Source organism: Aethalodelphis obliquidens, unplaced genomic scaffold (assembly GCF_003676395.1).
Source record: "Aethalodelphis obliquidens isolate GAN/ISIS:26980383/991018 unplaced genomic scaffold, ASM367639v1 scaffold83, whole genome shotgun sequence".
Classification (NCBI taxonomy): Eukaryota; Metazoa; Chordata; class Mammalia; order Artiodactyla; family Delphinidae; genus Aethalodelphis; species Aethalodelphis obliquidens.
The window spans coordinates 3,635,052-3,650,153 of NW_020838027.1; the positions used below are offsets into that span (position 1 = coordinate 3,635,052).

Genomic DNA, 15,102 nt, shown 5'->3' on the forward strand with positions numbered 1-15,102 from the left:
CAGGAGTAACAAACGCCTTTCTGGTGAAGAGTGAGAACTCTCTTCTTGGTAAATGACAAATGTTTGGATTGTTACTTTGGTTCTTAGCTACCCCATGACAATTACAAGAAAACCTTGGCAGGAAATAAGGAGTCGAGGCTCCTGCTGTTGCATAGGGACACCTCAGGGACAGAAATGATACAGTGGAAAGGAAATTTCAGAAACAGAGATGGTCTTCCCCTGGTGCCTGGAGTGATCTTCCTGTGCTGGAAGAAATTCCAATGCTACGTGGTAAACGGTATCCAGGAAAACTTTAGAGACAGTGATTCCAGCTATATGAGCACCAGGGAACTAATAAAGTGATATGAGAAAAACTTAAAAATGGATTTGACGCTGCTAAAGCAATACTAGTTACAGTCAGGCACGTAAGCTGTGTCCCGTTTAGGCCTAATAACCATGCAGAGCATTAATTCCACACTATCATTAAATGTGTTATATTAACTTGAAGTTTTATTGGATTAAATTAAGAAACTCTATGCTTCTCGTGCTCACATGTCAGTCTGTTAGTCGTGAAGTAATTTTGCAAATTGCTACAAACAAACAAATGGGAGGAAGAGAGATGTAGCCTCTGAATGGCATCTGCTCCCAGCCCTCAGCACGAAGGATGCGCCCACCACAGAGAAGTCCTGGGATGCAGGCGGGCATCCGCGATCCTGGGCCCACACTGGATCAGACATGGAGCTCCTTCTTTGCAGACGCTCTTGAACAAAACCGGCCAGCATCCCGGGAGGCTGCCGAGGCCTGAATGTCTTCAGAGGATGAGCCCTGACCCAGGGTCGGACACCCGAGCCCCGGCGATGAGATCATTAAGGTGTGCACACCACTCCCATCACCAAACCAGCTCAGAGGGCAGAAGACCTCCTCCGATCCCAAAGTAGCACCTGTACCCCCGGTTCCTCCCAGCATCATCTCGATGACCAAACGAGAGAGCAGGTGTGCAAGGTATTTGAACTGCAAAGTCCTAAATGGAGGTAAGGGATTATTTATTATCGTAATTATTATCATGGGCTGCGGGGGGCAAGGGCTAACACTCCCCAAGGGGAAGAGGGCCTTTGTTTCAAGAATAAAAGGGTTGCTAGGTTTGGAAAGGGTCAGAAGCAATCAGCAAGATGAAGAACAGGAAGCTTAGTCAATCAAACCTCCTGTCGGAGCGAGATCCATTCAAGATGCTGGCTGTGTGTGAGCAGGAGCTGCAGAGAAATTATTTTTCTGGAGAAACAATGGCTAGAGACACTCTCAAAACACCTGGGCAGGGCTTCCCTGGTGGTGCAGTGGTTGAGAGTCCGCCTGCCGATGCAGGGGACGCGGGTTCGTGCCCCGATCCGGGAAGGTCCCACATGCCGCGGAGCGGCTGGGCCCGTGAGCCATGGCCGCTGAGCCTGCGCGTCCGGAGCCTGTGCTCCGCAACGGGAGAGGCCATAACAGTGAGAGGCCCGCGTACCGCAAAAAAAAAAAAAAAAAAAAAATATCTGGGCGTATGGCTTACGGTGCTCCAGCTGGGCTTACCACGTTCTGCCATCAGAGGAAAGAGGCAACGGATTATGTTTGCTTATTGTACACCCCTTTGTTGCCACTATTTCTAAAACCACTCAGATTGCCTGACGCACACAAACACAGACTTTGAAGTCTTCTCCATGAGTCCGTTCCAACGCACTGACACCCTTCTCTGACCTCGGAGGACACCGTATGTCTTTATTTGAACATTTCAAAGTCCTGAACTACTCTTTCTTTTCGGTTTATGCTGTCTTCACTAGGTTACGAACGCTCAGACATTGATGTCACCCACAGGGCCTGTGCTCAAAATGTTAATGCTGAAAATCTGCAAGAAATAAATTTAAGACTTTGGATACCAGACTCAGAAGTCTATGGGTGGACCACATGGCAGGAAATACCAGATTCCAGGGGAACTGAAGAATTTCGGGGTTGGAAGGCTTGTCTGATCCAACCACCTATTTTTCCAGTGTTAAAATCCTCGCCACAATATCTCCACCAAGTATTTACCCAGACTGGGTTAGAACACCTCCAGGGAGAGGGAATGCTGGATCTCTAAGCAGCTCTTTCATCTATGGACTATTCTGGCTCATAGACATGTGTCTTTCTATGACCTTATCCTGCCCCTGTGTAATAACCCTTCATATATTTTAAAACAGCATTAAGACGTCAAGGAGTAGCCTTGGGTTGCGGTCATGCCTCTCCACTTCCTCCAGCCATGTCTCACGTGGAATTTTTCTTTTGGAAGTCCCTTCACCATCCCCTTTACTCTTCTCTGAATGGGCTCTAATTGAGCTTTCTCAAGCCATAGAGTCGCAAGCTGAATGCCCAGTGTATGAGGGCTGGTCGGTGCAGATTAGATCTCTCTTGCTCTAGTTGCTGCCTACCTATTCATGCAGCCTAAGAGCACATTCACTTTTCTGGGCAGTCACATCACATAGTTGATGAACGCTGAACCCATTTGTCGACTAAAACCTCGAAACTTGATGGCAGAGTGATGGTTTTTGTTTTAAAGATGGTGCGACTGAGGGACTTCCCTGGTGGCACAGCGGTTAAGAATCCGCCTGCTAATGCAGAGGACGTGGGTTCAAGCCCTGGTCCCGGAAGATCCCATATGCCACGGAGCAACCAAGCCCACGAGCCACAACTACTGAGCCCATGTGCCACAACTACTGAAGCCCATGCACCTAGAGCTTGTGCTCCACAGCAAAGACAAGCCACCACAACGAGAAGCCCACTTGTTACAACTAGAGAAAGCCCACGCACAGCAATGAAGACCCAAAGCAGCCCAAAATAAATTAATTAATTAATTTAAAAAACAAAGAAAAAGATGGTGTGACTGAATCATATCTCTCCCACCTTGTGCTTTGGCCATTGGTGTTTTGGATTTGGGCAAGATCTCAAATGTAATTCTGTTAGATTTTATGCCTGTTAGATTCAGTCCATCTTTCTCAACTGTCACTATCTTAATGGATCCCAACTGGTGGCCCAGTGTATTCAATGACCTTCCAAATTCTGTTGATACTTAAAGTTTTCAATCATAATGTAATCTAAATAACCTATAATGTTGGTTTTGATTAGTTAATTTATCTGAGATTTACTTAGAAGAGCATTTTAGGGACTACTCTGGTGGTCCAGTGGTTAAGACTCCGAGCTCCCAGTGCAGGGGGCCTGGGTTTGATCCCTTGTCAGGGAACTAGATCCCGCATGCTGCAACTAAAGAGCCCCCATGCTGCAACTAAGGAGTCCACATGCCACAACTAAAGCTCCCGTGTGCCATGACGAAGATCCTGTGAAGCCAAATAAATAAAATAAATAAATATATTTTTAAAAAGAAAAAAAGGAAGAGCATTTTAAAAAATATATAAACTGTTGGTTTCTAGTTTTATTGTATTATAGTAAGAAACTTTATTGGTAAGGGATTACTTTTTGGAATCTATTAGCCTTTCCTTTGTATCCCCATATTGTCAATTCTTACATAAGTTCTATAACAAGAATGTGTATTCTACTGCAAGGCACACAACTCCCCATTCATCTCTTAAATCAAGCTTGCTGGTTGATGGTTTCAAACACTTTGTATATTTGATGTGCTTTTTTTCTTTGTTTGTTTGTTTGTTTTTGGCGGTACGCGGGCCTCTCACTGTTGTGGCCTCTCCCGTTGCGGAGCACAGGCTCCGGATGCGCAGGCTCAGCGGCCATGGCTCACGGGCCCAGCCGCTCCGCGGCATGTGGGATCCTCCCGGTCTGGGGCACGGACCCGTGTCCCCTGCATCGGCAGGCGGACTCTCAACCACTGCGCCACCAGGGAAGCTCTGATGTGCTTTTTGCTTGACTGATATGTCAAATTTGAGATAAGTTTGTTGAAGTCTTTTAAACTTTTAAAACGCTTTTAAAGTCTTGTTTTTATCAAATTTTCTTTGTTTTTCTAAGTTTCTGCTTTTTGTGTTTTGCTATGTTGTTTGGCACATACAGGTTTATATTTGTTGTATCTTCTCTATGGATGGACCTTTTTTTTTTATTACTACAAAATATTCTTCCATATCTCCCTTAATTCATGCCATTGGTAGACATGTTGAACACAAGAAGAACAGTGTGTAATAGAGCTCTCTGAGCTATCAATTAATTACATGTGGGCATAAATATGCAACCTGTCTTCTATTAACCACTCTGAAAACACTCCCTTCCCCCAGGGCAGTGTCTAATGATTTCATTCTATGATATCTATGCCTAGTTATTTTGAACAACACAGGGAGGAGGAGACAGAGAAGAGATAGATAAGAGAAGGGAGGGAGAGAGATGAGAGTTCTCAGGGGGGCGGGGGACATATGTGTGAAGGAGCCAGGGAGAGTGAGTAAGAGTCACGAGCACTAATTATTTATCCTCTCCCTTCTGTCTCACTATGACAGCTGCGGAGCCTCTCTTGTGTAGTCCAGGGTCGTGTAGGTCTTAACCCCCTGCTGACACCTACAGTGGGCTCAGAGTTCATTAGGGCCAGAGTGAGAAGTTCTCGGTTCAAATCCTGCTTTTGACATTTATAAGCTTTCTGGCCTTGGACGAGTCACATTACCTCAATGAGCTCGAGGTTTTCTGTATCTGGAAAACCAGATGGTAATACCTGTATTAGAAAGAAGTCATGTGTGAAAAATGGGTACCCATGAACTTACCTACAGAACAGAAATAGAGTTACAGATGGAGACAACAAACTTATGGTTACCAGGGGGTAAGGGGGGGAGGGATAAATTGGGAGACTGGGACTGACATATACACACCACATATATAAAATAGGTGACGAATAAGGACCTACTGCATAGCACAGGGAGCTCTACTCAATACTCTGTAATGGCCTATATGGGGAAAGAATCTAAGAAAAGAGTGGATCTATGTATAGGTCTAACTGATTCACTGTGCTGTACACCTGAAACTAACACAACATTGTAAATCAACTAGACGCCAATAAAAATATTTTGAAAAGAAAGAAATCACGTGGACTTAGTAAGATCATGCATGTGGAAATGTCTAGCAGGCCCATGACGTCACCACCAGCATTAACAAGTACTGATTGACTACTTCATAAAACAACATTCTGGGCAACATAATTTAGACTTACCAAATGGTCTCTGCCCACCAGGAATTCAGCATTTATGAACTCCAAGTCTATGCGTCAGTGGCGTGGAGGAAAGGAACAGGCAGAAGAGGCCACACACCACCCCACGGTGCCAACCCCACCCCATGGTGCCTTCCTGAGCTCCAGCCGACATAATTCTGTGACCACGCAGCCTTGGCGAGTTAAGTGGAGGAAGCGACCTGCTCCGGCAGTGGGGCAGGTGTAGAGCTATCAGGGGAAAAGTTAAGGAAGGCTGAGTCCAGAAAAGGGAGATTTTCAACAGTGGGGGGAAGGAGAACAATTATATACTGAGGATGCTGCAAGGGTAGTGATGGATTTGAAAAGGATGGAACCTACTGGAAGCCAGGGTGAGAGGCCCAGGTCTGACCTCGAGGATGCAATGCCACCCAGGACGTCTGACTGTGGTGGATGCCCCCTCTCAGAAGGATGACTGTGTGTGTGGGTGTGTAGTGTGCACGTGCATGGTATCAGGGGTACTGGAGATCTAAGGATGGGACACGTGGGAAGCAAAATGGGCTGGGAATAGTGACGCTCATGTCAATACAAGGCTTAGGTTCAAAGAGGCCTTCAGAGAGAATTTGCAGCGAGCAAGAACTTTCCCTGCCAGCCTCCCACAGGTACTGTGGAAATTAATTAAGCTTCACAAAGTGCACTGCACACAGAGAGTCAAGGTACCAGGCTAGAACAGAGCATTAATACTCAGTGCCACCGGGGTTCCAGCTAATGGCACACAGGCCGAGCCTTTCTGCTATAGAATATTACTTGGTCAACATATTTTTTTCCTGTTCCCTCTCTGCTTTGCCTTCACTTAGGAACAAAAGGGTCTCAGAAAGTCATCTGGTGCCGCCTCTAGGCTCTAGGCGGCGTGTGCTGAAATCATTCAAGGAAGAAAAGTAGCATCTTCCTTCCCTAAATGAAAGGATAGTCTTAACCTTGGACAGAACAAATGGCATTCTTCTACAGTTCAGATAAATTTCAGAAGCTTGAACTCAAAGCAGAGCTTCAGAAATGGCCGCTGGCCTTGGAGAGCAGTCGCTCCGATCTCATGTGGTTCCGTGTGGACCGACAGTGGTCTGATCCACGGGACTCTGGTTTGCAAAGCCTGGGGAAAGGCAGATGCCGAGAGAGGAAGAGTTCCCCTCCCATCACAGACAAGTGTCCTGTACCCCATGTGAAGGAAGTGAGGATCGGGGCAGTGCAAGCGGCCTGTGTGTGGTCACCTGGTTCCCTGGGCCAGAGTGGGGGAAGGATCCAGGCCTCGACTCCCACCCCATTTGCATCTCCAGCACTGCACTGCCTTCCCACCACCCTCAGTTTTAAGACAAATATCATACGATATTATTTGTGGAATCTAAAAAAAAAAAAAAGATACAAAAGAACTTATTTACGAAACAGAAATAGAGTCACAGATGTAGAAAACATCTGGTTTCCAGGGGAGAAAGGGGTGGGGGATAAATTGGGAGATTGGGATTGACGTATACCCACTACGATATAGAAAATGGATAACTAATAAGGACCTACTGGATAGCACAGGGAGCTCTACTCAATACTGCATAATGACCTGTATGGGAAAAGGATCTAAAAAAGAGGGGATCTATGTCTATGTACAACGGATTCACTTTGCTGTACACCTGAAACTAACACAACATTGTAAATCAGCTATACTCCAACAAAAATTTTAAAAAAAGAAAAAGAAGGAAAGAAAAGAAAAGAAAAGAAAAAACCTGACAACTCCAAACCTCTGCATTTAGGATTGTCAGCGTCTAAATTCCATCTGGGGTCTGTCAATTGTGGAGTGAGCACGCCCTGGGGTGAGGAATGGGGCCGAATGTCTGGAGGTTGCCCCCTTTCCCGGGTCTCCCCCCCCGCCCCCGCCCCTCACGTTCTGATCACGGAGTGAAGACCCTGGGCCAGAAACATCTCAGCGAGTCTGCTATTTGCCGGAGAAGAAAATGGAAGCAAGTTCAGCCTCCGCCAGCTTTGCCGTGGGGATGAGAACAGTCGTGAGGGCCTCAGACTCACCACTGCCCCCTGCCGCCTTCCCCACGCAACTGCGGTCTCCGGCTGCAAAGGGAGGCTCTTACTAGAAAAACCCAGTTAGGGTTCCCTTGTTCCCCTGAAATGAGTCTCTCTCAGTGAAATCAGTCTCTCTCAGTCTCTCTAATGCCTCTCTGTCTCTGTCTCTGTCTGTCCCTCTCTGTCTCACATGCACACTGCCCCACACGATTAGGGTAGGGGTGAATGAAAGGCAAACATAAGAGTTTGTAGAAAATTCTGCAAAGGCTGTAAAATCGCCAATTGGATCTTCAAGATGGATGGTTTCTCCCTAATTAGATTCTGCTGCCTTGTATAAACCAGCTTTGCAGCTCTAGTCCATCCGATAAAGCAAACCATTTCTCATCAGTCAGGTTTACAGATCACGCCCGCGGCGCACACAGCGCACGAATCCACCTCCCCTTTCCATCCGCTCTCGGGGCCAAGTTAACAATGTGCTTCTGCTGCCGACAATAATACACCAAGCTGTGGCCTCATGGCCTGGAGCTGTGGCCTCATGGCCTGGAGCCCCCCCCGAGAACGTCCCTCCACGCTGAGAACAGGAGTGGAATTATAGACTGGAAGGGCTCCTGGACGCGCCTTTTGCAGGCTGGTACCTTCTGGAGAAACAGGCTACAGCAGCATTTCTCAGCGGGGTCTGGGGTCTGCCTGCATCAGAACCCCAGGGGAACGTGTGCTAAGATGCACATTGCTGGGTCCCCTGCCCCCAAAACACACTGATTTAGACCCCCTGGAGGAGGGACCTGGGAATTTACTCTCTAATCAAGAGTCCCTGGTCATTCTGAAACAAGCTAACATTCAAGAACCACACAGCTAAGGCTCGCAAGTGGTACATAAGGGCCACCTGCCATGTGTACAATGCTTTAATTGCTGCCCTACCTGGAAGCAAGGCCAAGGAAATGATGACCTCCCCGTCCACACACACACATCACAGAACACCAGTTCCCAGGCTGTGTCAGGTGCCGGGATCACGGCTGGGCTGCCTGTCAGGTTGTGAGACACATTCCCTCCTGGTCTGGACACCCTTGCAGAGCCGAGGAAAATTGGTCTAGACAGAAAGCAGCAGGATAGTGGCCGGGTGGGAGCTGCAGGCGAAGCCCTCCCAGAGCCCCACCCCCCACGCTCCCGAGAAACTGCCCAAGGCCTGAATCATTTGGACGAGGACAGACTGTGCAGAGGAGGGACCGATGCCCGTGAGGGTGTGGGGAGCTTTGCAAGACTTGTCAAGGCCAAGGGTGGTCCACCGAGGACGCAGAACAGGCTACTGAGCTGCAGAAGACTGAGAGACGGCTGCCTTTGATCTCGAAAGCACTTTTCTTCAAAGAGCTCAAAGCACTCCCCAGACACAGCCTAATCCATTCTTACCCCCATCCTCCACGTTAGATCTTGGTAAGGAACTCAACCAGGGCAACTCCTCTGGCAGATTCCAACTCAGGTCCAAAGTCAGAATCCCCCAGGATATTTTATACGCGCAGACGTGGAGCCCTCACCCCGGACCAAGGCAACGAGGCCCTCCTGGAGTAGGGCCCCAGCATCCCCTACTGGTGAAAGGTCTGAAGTTCCCGCTGCCTCCAGGCAGCATCGTTCTACTTCTGGAGAGCTCAAGTTTTTTTTTCCAGATCAACATAATTGGGCAGGGTGCTTTCAGTGGCAAAGGAATTCGTAGCTCTGACGGCCAGAAGCTCCTCCTCACATCAAACCAAGTCTCCCACGGTAAAATGTAAGGTTCGCCAAGCCTCCGCGTGGTGCACACAGAGAAAAGCGGCTCGGCTGCAATCTGACCCTCTCCTCCGAGGGAAGTGGAGGGAATGCAGTCACTCTGGAGGTGCCGCAGACGAGCTGGGCACCAGCCCAGGGCCCTGCGTTCCACCTGGCCCCCACCTCACCCCGCCGGGCCGTGGCTGCTTCTCGGTGGACACGCGCCAGTGCCAAACACGGAACCCAGAGTCTAACTCAGATCTGAGGTTTTCTCAACTTCTGTCCCAAAGGCAAGAGGGTGGGAGGTTGAAGGCCCCCAGGCTTGCCTCTTTCCTCTGCTCCTGACATGCAGGATCAGAAAATAAAATACACGGCCGGGAGGAAAGGCCTGGAGTTGCTTCTGACACTGCCCTAGAGCCTGCGCCTCTGGACATCAGCTTCAAGATGTCAAGCCCAAGCACTGCCCCCGCTGCATCCTCCCTCCTAGAGGCTGGAGGTGACCCTGGAGGATGCCGCAGGGGGGCCTTTCTCACTCACTGCAGTGAAACTGTAACCCTGAGGGACACGGCTAGGCTGGGGGCCTGGGACCAGGACTCCCCCCAGGTCGGTCGCAAGTCTCTGGGCCCCGTGAGACAGAGAAACGAGGTGTGTGGTTAGGAAAAGGGGGAGGCAGCTGAGGCCACTGCTGCCAATGGCCACGCTGTCAGGTGTTTCAACAGCACGGGGATTTCCTGGTCGGCTGTGCGGCAGAATTTTTACGGCTCTGCCTCACTGGTGTGATCGTAAACTCCCCAAAGACGGGGACTCTGTGCTCTGTTGGCTCAGCTCAGCCTGGCACAGAGTAAGTGCCCGTTACATGGCAGCTACTAGTCACACGCGACTGTAGCCTGGTGCCCAGCCCTCGGCTGTGCACAGCAGTCAAGTCTCGTCGCCCTCTCTGGGACGAGCGCTCATTTCCCAGATGGAGTGACATGTTAGCCCCTGGACTGAACAGCCGGCTCGTGGCAGAGCCCGGGAGATGCGTTGACAGTCAGGGCTCCCCAGACTGCTGCCCGAGTCAAACGATGCCCCAGACCTTCCCTTCTCTCCCTTCACCAGCCAGAGTGGGCCCCTCCTGCAAACAAGCCCAAACCCCCAAACTCGCCTCCTAGATGTCCCAGAATCACTCAGCCTCGTGCTGAGCCATTTGTAAACCTCCCATCTAACTATTCTGCATCCCATTGGGGTTTCAGTTTTTTCTTTGACTTCTACGCTGCAAGGACCTTCAGGGATCCCCTGGTCCAGGAGGAACCTGGAAACAAGATGTGAACAACCTTTTTCTTTCTTTAACAGAAGAGAAGAGAACACAAGAGACTCTGAGAGAAAACCTCAGAGCCCATCACATGTCACGAGGGTGAACACGTTTCATGAAACTTTTGTCTCAGTTATTCACACACACAAATGTGTGGGAGCTGCAAAGTCAAGCGCGTGTCTTCTGGCCAGTCACAATCAGAAAGTTTGAACAACACCAATCCCGTTCTTGAATGTTGCCGGTAAGGAAACAGATGCAGAGAGAGGTAAAGCACATTGCCTGAGGTCACACAGCTGGTCAGTGGCGGTGCCTGGGCAGGACCTCAGGTTGCTCCTGTCTCCTGTTGCAGTGCTCTGCTCGCTACAGGTCTCTGGGAAAAGGACTGCCAGAGAGCTCAGTGAGCCCCGAGCCCACACGAGTCCCCCGGTCAGAGTGGACTCCATCAGCTGACCTGGGGCAGGGGTAGCTGGCAGGCATATGAACGGAGGATGGGCACAGAAGACTGGAAATCCTGGCTGAGCTAGTTTCGACCATGCAGCTGAGAGTGACCTTGACTTTCAGCTCAAGAACTTTTTAACTATCATTGAATTGGAACCAAAACACGAATGCAGGCCACTTAGAGATGGATGTATGGCCCAAGAGGCTCTGCAGTAAGTCTCTCCCCGCGGAGGTGCAGGCCAGCAGAGGGGCCCCCTGCAGGTAAGATTCTGGGCCCCGAGCTGGGTCACTGCAGCCATTCCGGCCCTCGTCTCCTTCGGAAACAAGGGAGCCGTCCCCTCTGGGGGTGCCCCTGACTTTCACTGTGGCTCCTTGGGGTGAGCAGTGCTGGACTCAGAGAGGAGGGTGGTGAGGGGCAGAAAATAAGCCTCATTTTACACGTGAGGAAATCGAGGCTCAGAGAGGCCAAGAGACCAGAGCAAGGTCACAGAGCTAGCTGGCTGGAGAGCACACACGACTCTGACCCAGAGCTCCTGATTCCCTGGGCCTGCTTCTCACATCCACGCAAGAGGCACCTGGACATCTTGTTAAAACGCAGAGTCGGTAGGCCTGGGGCGAGGCCTGAGGCTCTGCATTCCCGAGAAGCTTCCAGGTGATTCCATAGACTAGACTTCGACAGCAAAGCTCTACACTGTGTTGTCTGGAAGGATAAAGGGATCCTTATACTTCACCTCCAGCTCTCCACTTCAGCCAGGCAAATCCTCCAAGACTCACAGACATACTTATTTAAAATAGTAATAAATGTTATTATTTTAACGTTCATCGAATACTTACTAAGTGCCCACACTGTTCTAAATGCTGACATGTAATCCTCACAGGTCTATGACACGGGTATTACCGTCCCTATCTTACACATAAGGAAGCTGCAACTCAGAGAGGTTAAGTAACTTGGCCTAAGTCACACAGCTAGTAGGCAGCAGAACCAAGATTCGGACTCAGCTCTGACTCACAGCTTATTCAGCTAAAGGCTCTATAGCGTATACCCTCAACCCCTCTCTCTCCCAGCCCTGGGAGCCTCACCCCAGAATGCTCTGAACACTCCTCTAGCCCGACCGTGTTCCCTCCAGCACCACACGGCCACGATTGCTCATGATTCAGGGTCCGAAAGGTCCTCTTCCAGACCTGTGTATAGCCAGTGGGCCTCAGCAAGTTACTTTAGAGTTGATGGGGGGAGGCATGAGATGAAAGGGAGCTCAGGGCGGTGCCCGGACAGCGGTCCGCACGCGTGGTGATCTCTCTCTAAATTAGGGGCTTGTGTGCTTTCTTGTGGTCTCTGTTGGAATCGCTGAGGATTCCTATGGAACACGAGCAAATCTCCGGGTGGGACAAGGGGCCCTGGGAGGATCTCCCCAGGGTGCTTCCCAGCTCGCCCCCCACCCAGCCCGCGTTCTGGCTGAGGCTTCAGGACGGTAAGCTGTCCTGAGTTACGCCGTGGGTCACAACATCGAGCTCCTCACGGTAACGATCGTTGATGAGTGTGGACAAGCACAGTGCCCTGCTGGCACACTCGTCCCCGCAGGCCAAGGGACACCCACCTGGCGAGCCCGCCCCTGCGGCGCCCGGGGCCTGGCCAACTCGGGCTCGGCTCCCAAGCAGCTTCTTCAGGCCCCAAGCACGTTGCCTGGGGCGGCGTCCTCCAGTACAGGAGGAGTTCTAGAAAGCACTAAATATCTGGAGAGAGCCCGGGGCCAGGAGGGCAGCAGGAGAAACTTAACACCGTGACGGGAGTGAGACGGCAGGAGGGCCGGGGGCTGGTCCAGAGATGGGGTAGGTGCCGTAGGCCGGGGCCTTACCGCCCCAAGGCAGACACAGTGGTTTCTAATGGGTCTCGGACACCAGACCATCTTGCTCTGAGTCCTGGCTCTGCCACTTCCACACTGTGTGTTCTGGGGGCGTGTTCCTTACCCTTTCAGTGCCTCGACTTCCCCATTGGTAAACTGTGGATAATGATAAATATCCCAATGGGCTGTGTAGGAATTTAGGATCGCGCCGAGCGCGTGGTGAGGGCCTAATACCTGTGAGCGAGGGCTTAGGAATAGATACCCGGGGACAGCCACAGGCCCCCCCCGCTCTGGAGGGTGGCCATAAGGCGGCGTCACCGAACATAAGACAGAAGAGGTGTGTCTGGTTTGCACGCGTCTGTACAGAGGGCGGCTGAGACCGGTACCCACCTTTTCAGGGCGCACTCCAGCTCATGCTTCTCCTCGTGGGCTTCTAGGAGCTGCGAGAAGATTCTGGTCAGGAAATCCTCAAAGTTGGACAGTAAGTGAGGCTCGTCCTTCTTCAGCTGCAGCCAGAGTTGCTTGACGTCATTTTCACTGTGAGAGAAAAAGGAGCGTTAGGGTGGGAGCGTGGACATGAGGCTTCGTGGGACACACGGAGGCCCCAGGTGTGACACCGATGGCTAGAGCATCATTATCACCGTCAGTACAGTGACAGCAGGGGCTGACATTTATTGAGTGCTTGCCGCATGCTGGCTGCCTTATGCACGTCTGCTCATTTGACCTTCCAGTGAGGCAGGCGCTGCTAACACCCCCGTTTACGGGGGAGGGGACGGATGAAGAGGGGTGAGGCGAGCGGTCTCAGATCACTCCGCTGGGAAGTGATGAAGCCAGGAGCCATGCCGGCCTCCTAATGGGCACACTCAACAGCTCTGCTTTCTGTCTCCCGCAATGAGCTGGTGCTGCTGAGCACACGGAGCCGCGGGCCAGGAGCATCTGCAAACGCCAGGAGGCAGCGGGAGGACGGGAGCCCCGCGCGTGTGAGGACAGGCGCCGTGGAGCTGGAGCAGCGAGCCTGTCGCCCCAGGAGGGATGGGCCTCACAGCTGAGAGCGAAGGACGTGGCATCTGACGGATGGCAGGAAGCGGTTGTCACCGCAGGGAGTGGAAGGGAAGATGCAGCAGCCCACTGGGGCCCGGAGGCAGCGGGCGTGACAGGGGAAAGCAAGGGAAGGAGCAAGCCTGAGAGATGTGTGTGCACACACGGAGAGACGGGTGGGGAGTCGGGAGGACGGAGCCTGGCAGAGAGGCACAGACACAGAGTGGCGTGCCTAGAACCGCTCCCTCCCCAACAGGCACGCTGGCGCTCAGCAGAGGAGACACACGGGCCACGGTCACGGTGATGGGGGTGGGGGCGGGAGGCAGCACACCCATGGACCTGCTCTGCCTCTGGAGAAACTCAACAGTCTACAGCCAGTGATCAGACAGACAGCCAGAGGGGCATCTGATCTCACTCATTAAATTCTAAAACCACTGTGATCTGAAGGCAGCTACAACTAGGGACCCTCAGGATAAAGAATAAAATCCCTTGTGCTGTGTAACAAGCACTATATCTGAGAAATTTTACTCAAAAGTGATACTTGATAGTGCCATGTTAGTAATGTGCCTGGGGTGTAAGTGTTACTCTCTGCGCCCAGCAGAGAAGAGGCCCACCGAGAAATGAACCTGCTTCTGGTCAGTTACCTGATCATCTATCCAATCATCCCTCCTTCCCTCTTTCCTTCCCTTGCTCCATTCCACCCAAACATCCACCAACTCATCTAGACCATCCATCCATCCATCCATCCATCCATCCATCCATCTATCCTCCCACCCATCCATCCACCCACCCACCCACCCATCCATCCACCCACCCATCCATCCATCCATCCACCCTCCCATCCATCCAACCAACCATCCATCCCTCCATCCACCCTCCATCCATCCTCCCATCCATCCACCCAACAAGTATTTATTATTTGTTGAAAACCTAGCACTGATCTGGATGACATGAGAGATCTAGAAAACGAGAGAAGGGGAGGTAAGGAGCCTCCTGTTTCCCAGAATAATTTCCATTTTCCCCCATACAGAACACGCTGTGGCTGTCGCTCTACTGGGCTGTAGATACAATGGGGATTGCACAAAGGGTTCCGAGATAAAGGGTCTCTGGGAGATACCACGATGACTTCCCATCACTGTGGCAGGTTGCCCCTCACAAGGTAAATGCATTATGAAATCAAGATGCACCTTGCTGGCCGAGGTCTGTCTGCTCCCATCCCCTGGGTTCCTGCTGCAGCCTGGCAGAGAACCATTAGGGTGAGGGCCTCCAGTGAGATTTGCAGACCTACCTGACGCTCTTCCAAAGCTACCTGGACCTCCTGGTCGTGGCCACATCACCTCCCGCCAGATTTCTGGAGAAGGGATAAGTCTCTCAACGCTGGATGAAAATTAGGCCAAGGCCGATGAGCTGTCTAATCACTCAGCCAGTCGGAGCACCGAGAAGAGCCGGGAGCCCAGGCGCTCTGTCCACCACTTCTGGACAAAGCCAAGGCCGCTCTCTTGGAAGGATACAGGGGTGCAGGGTGAGAGAGGGTTCCGGGTGGTCAGTCCATCCATCTCCCTGCTTCCAGAACAGTACGCAAACCA

General features: G+C 51.3%; 1 protein-coding gene across 4 annotated transcripts in view; it reads right to left on the bottom strand.

Annotated features, from left to right (window-relative positions):
- The window catches only part of CRACR2A (calcium release activated channel regulator 2A), a 114,925-nt gene that overhangs the window by 43,420 nt on the left and 56,403 nt on the right, over positions 1-15,102 (bottom strand). For all 4 annotated transcript variants that reach the window (XR_003430015.1, XM_027093179.1, XM_027093180.1 and 1 more), the window contains exon 6: positions 12,869-13,015. Coding sequence is in view for 3 of the 4 variants with exons in the window: in XM_027093179.1 (XP_026948980.1) it covers positions 12,869-13,015 (147 nt within the window). In the remaining variant the exon portion in view is untranslated. The remainder of the gene's footprint in view (positions 1-12,868; positions 13,016-15,102) is intronic.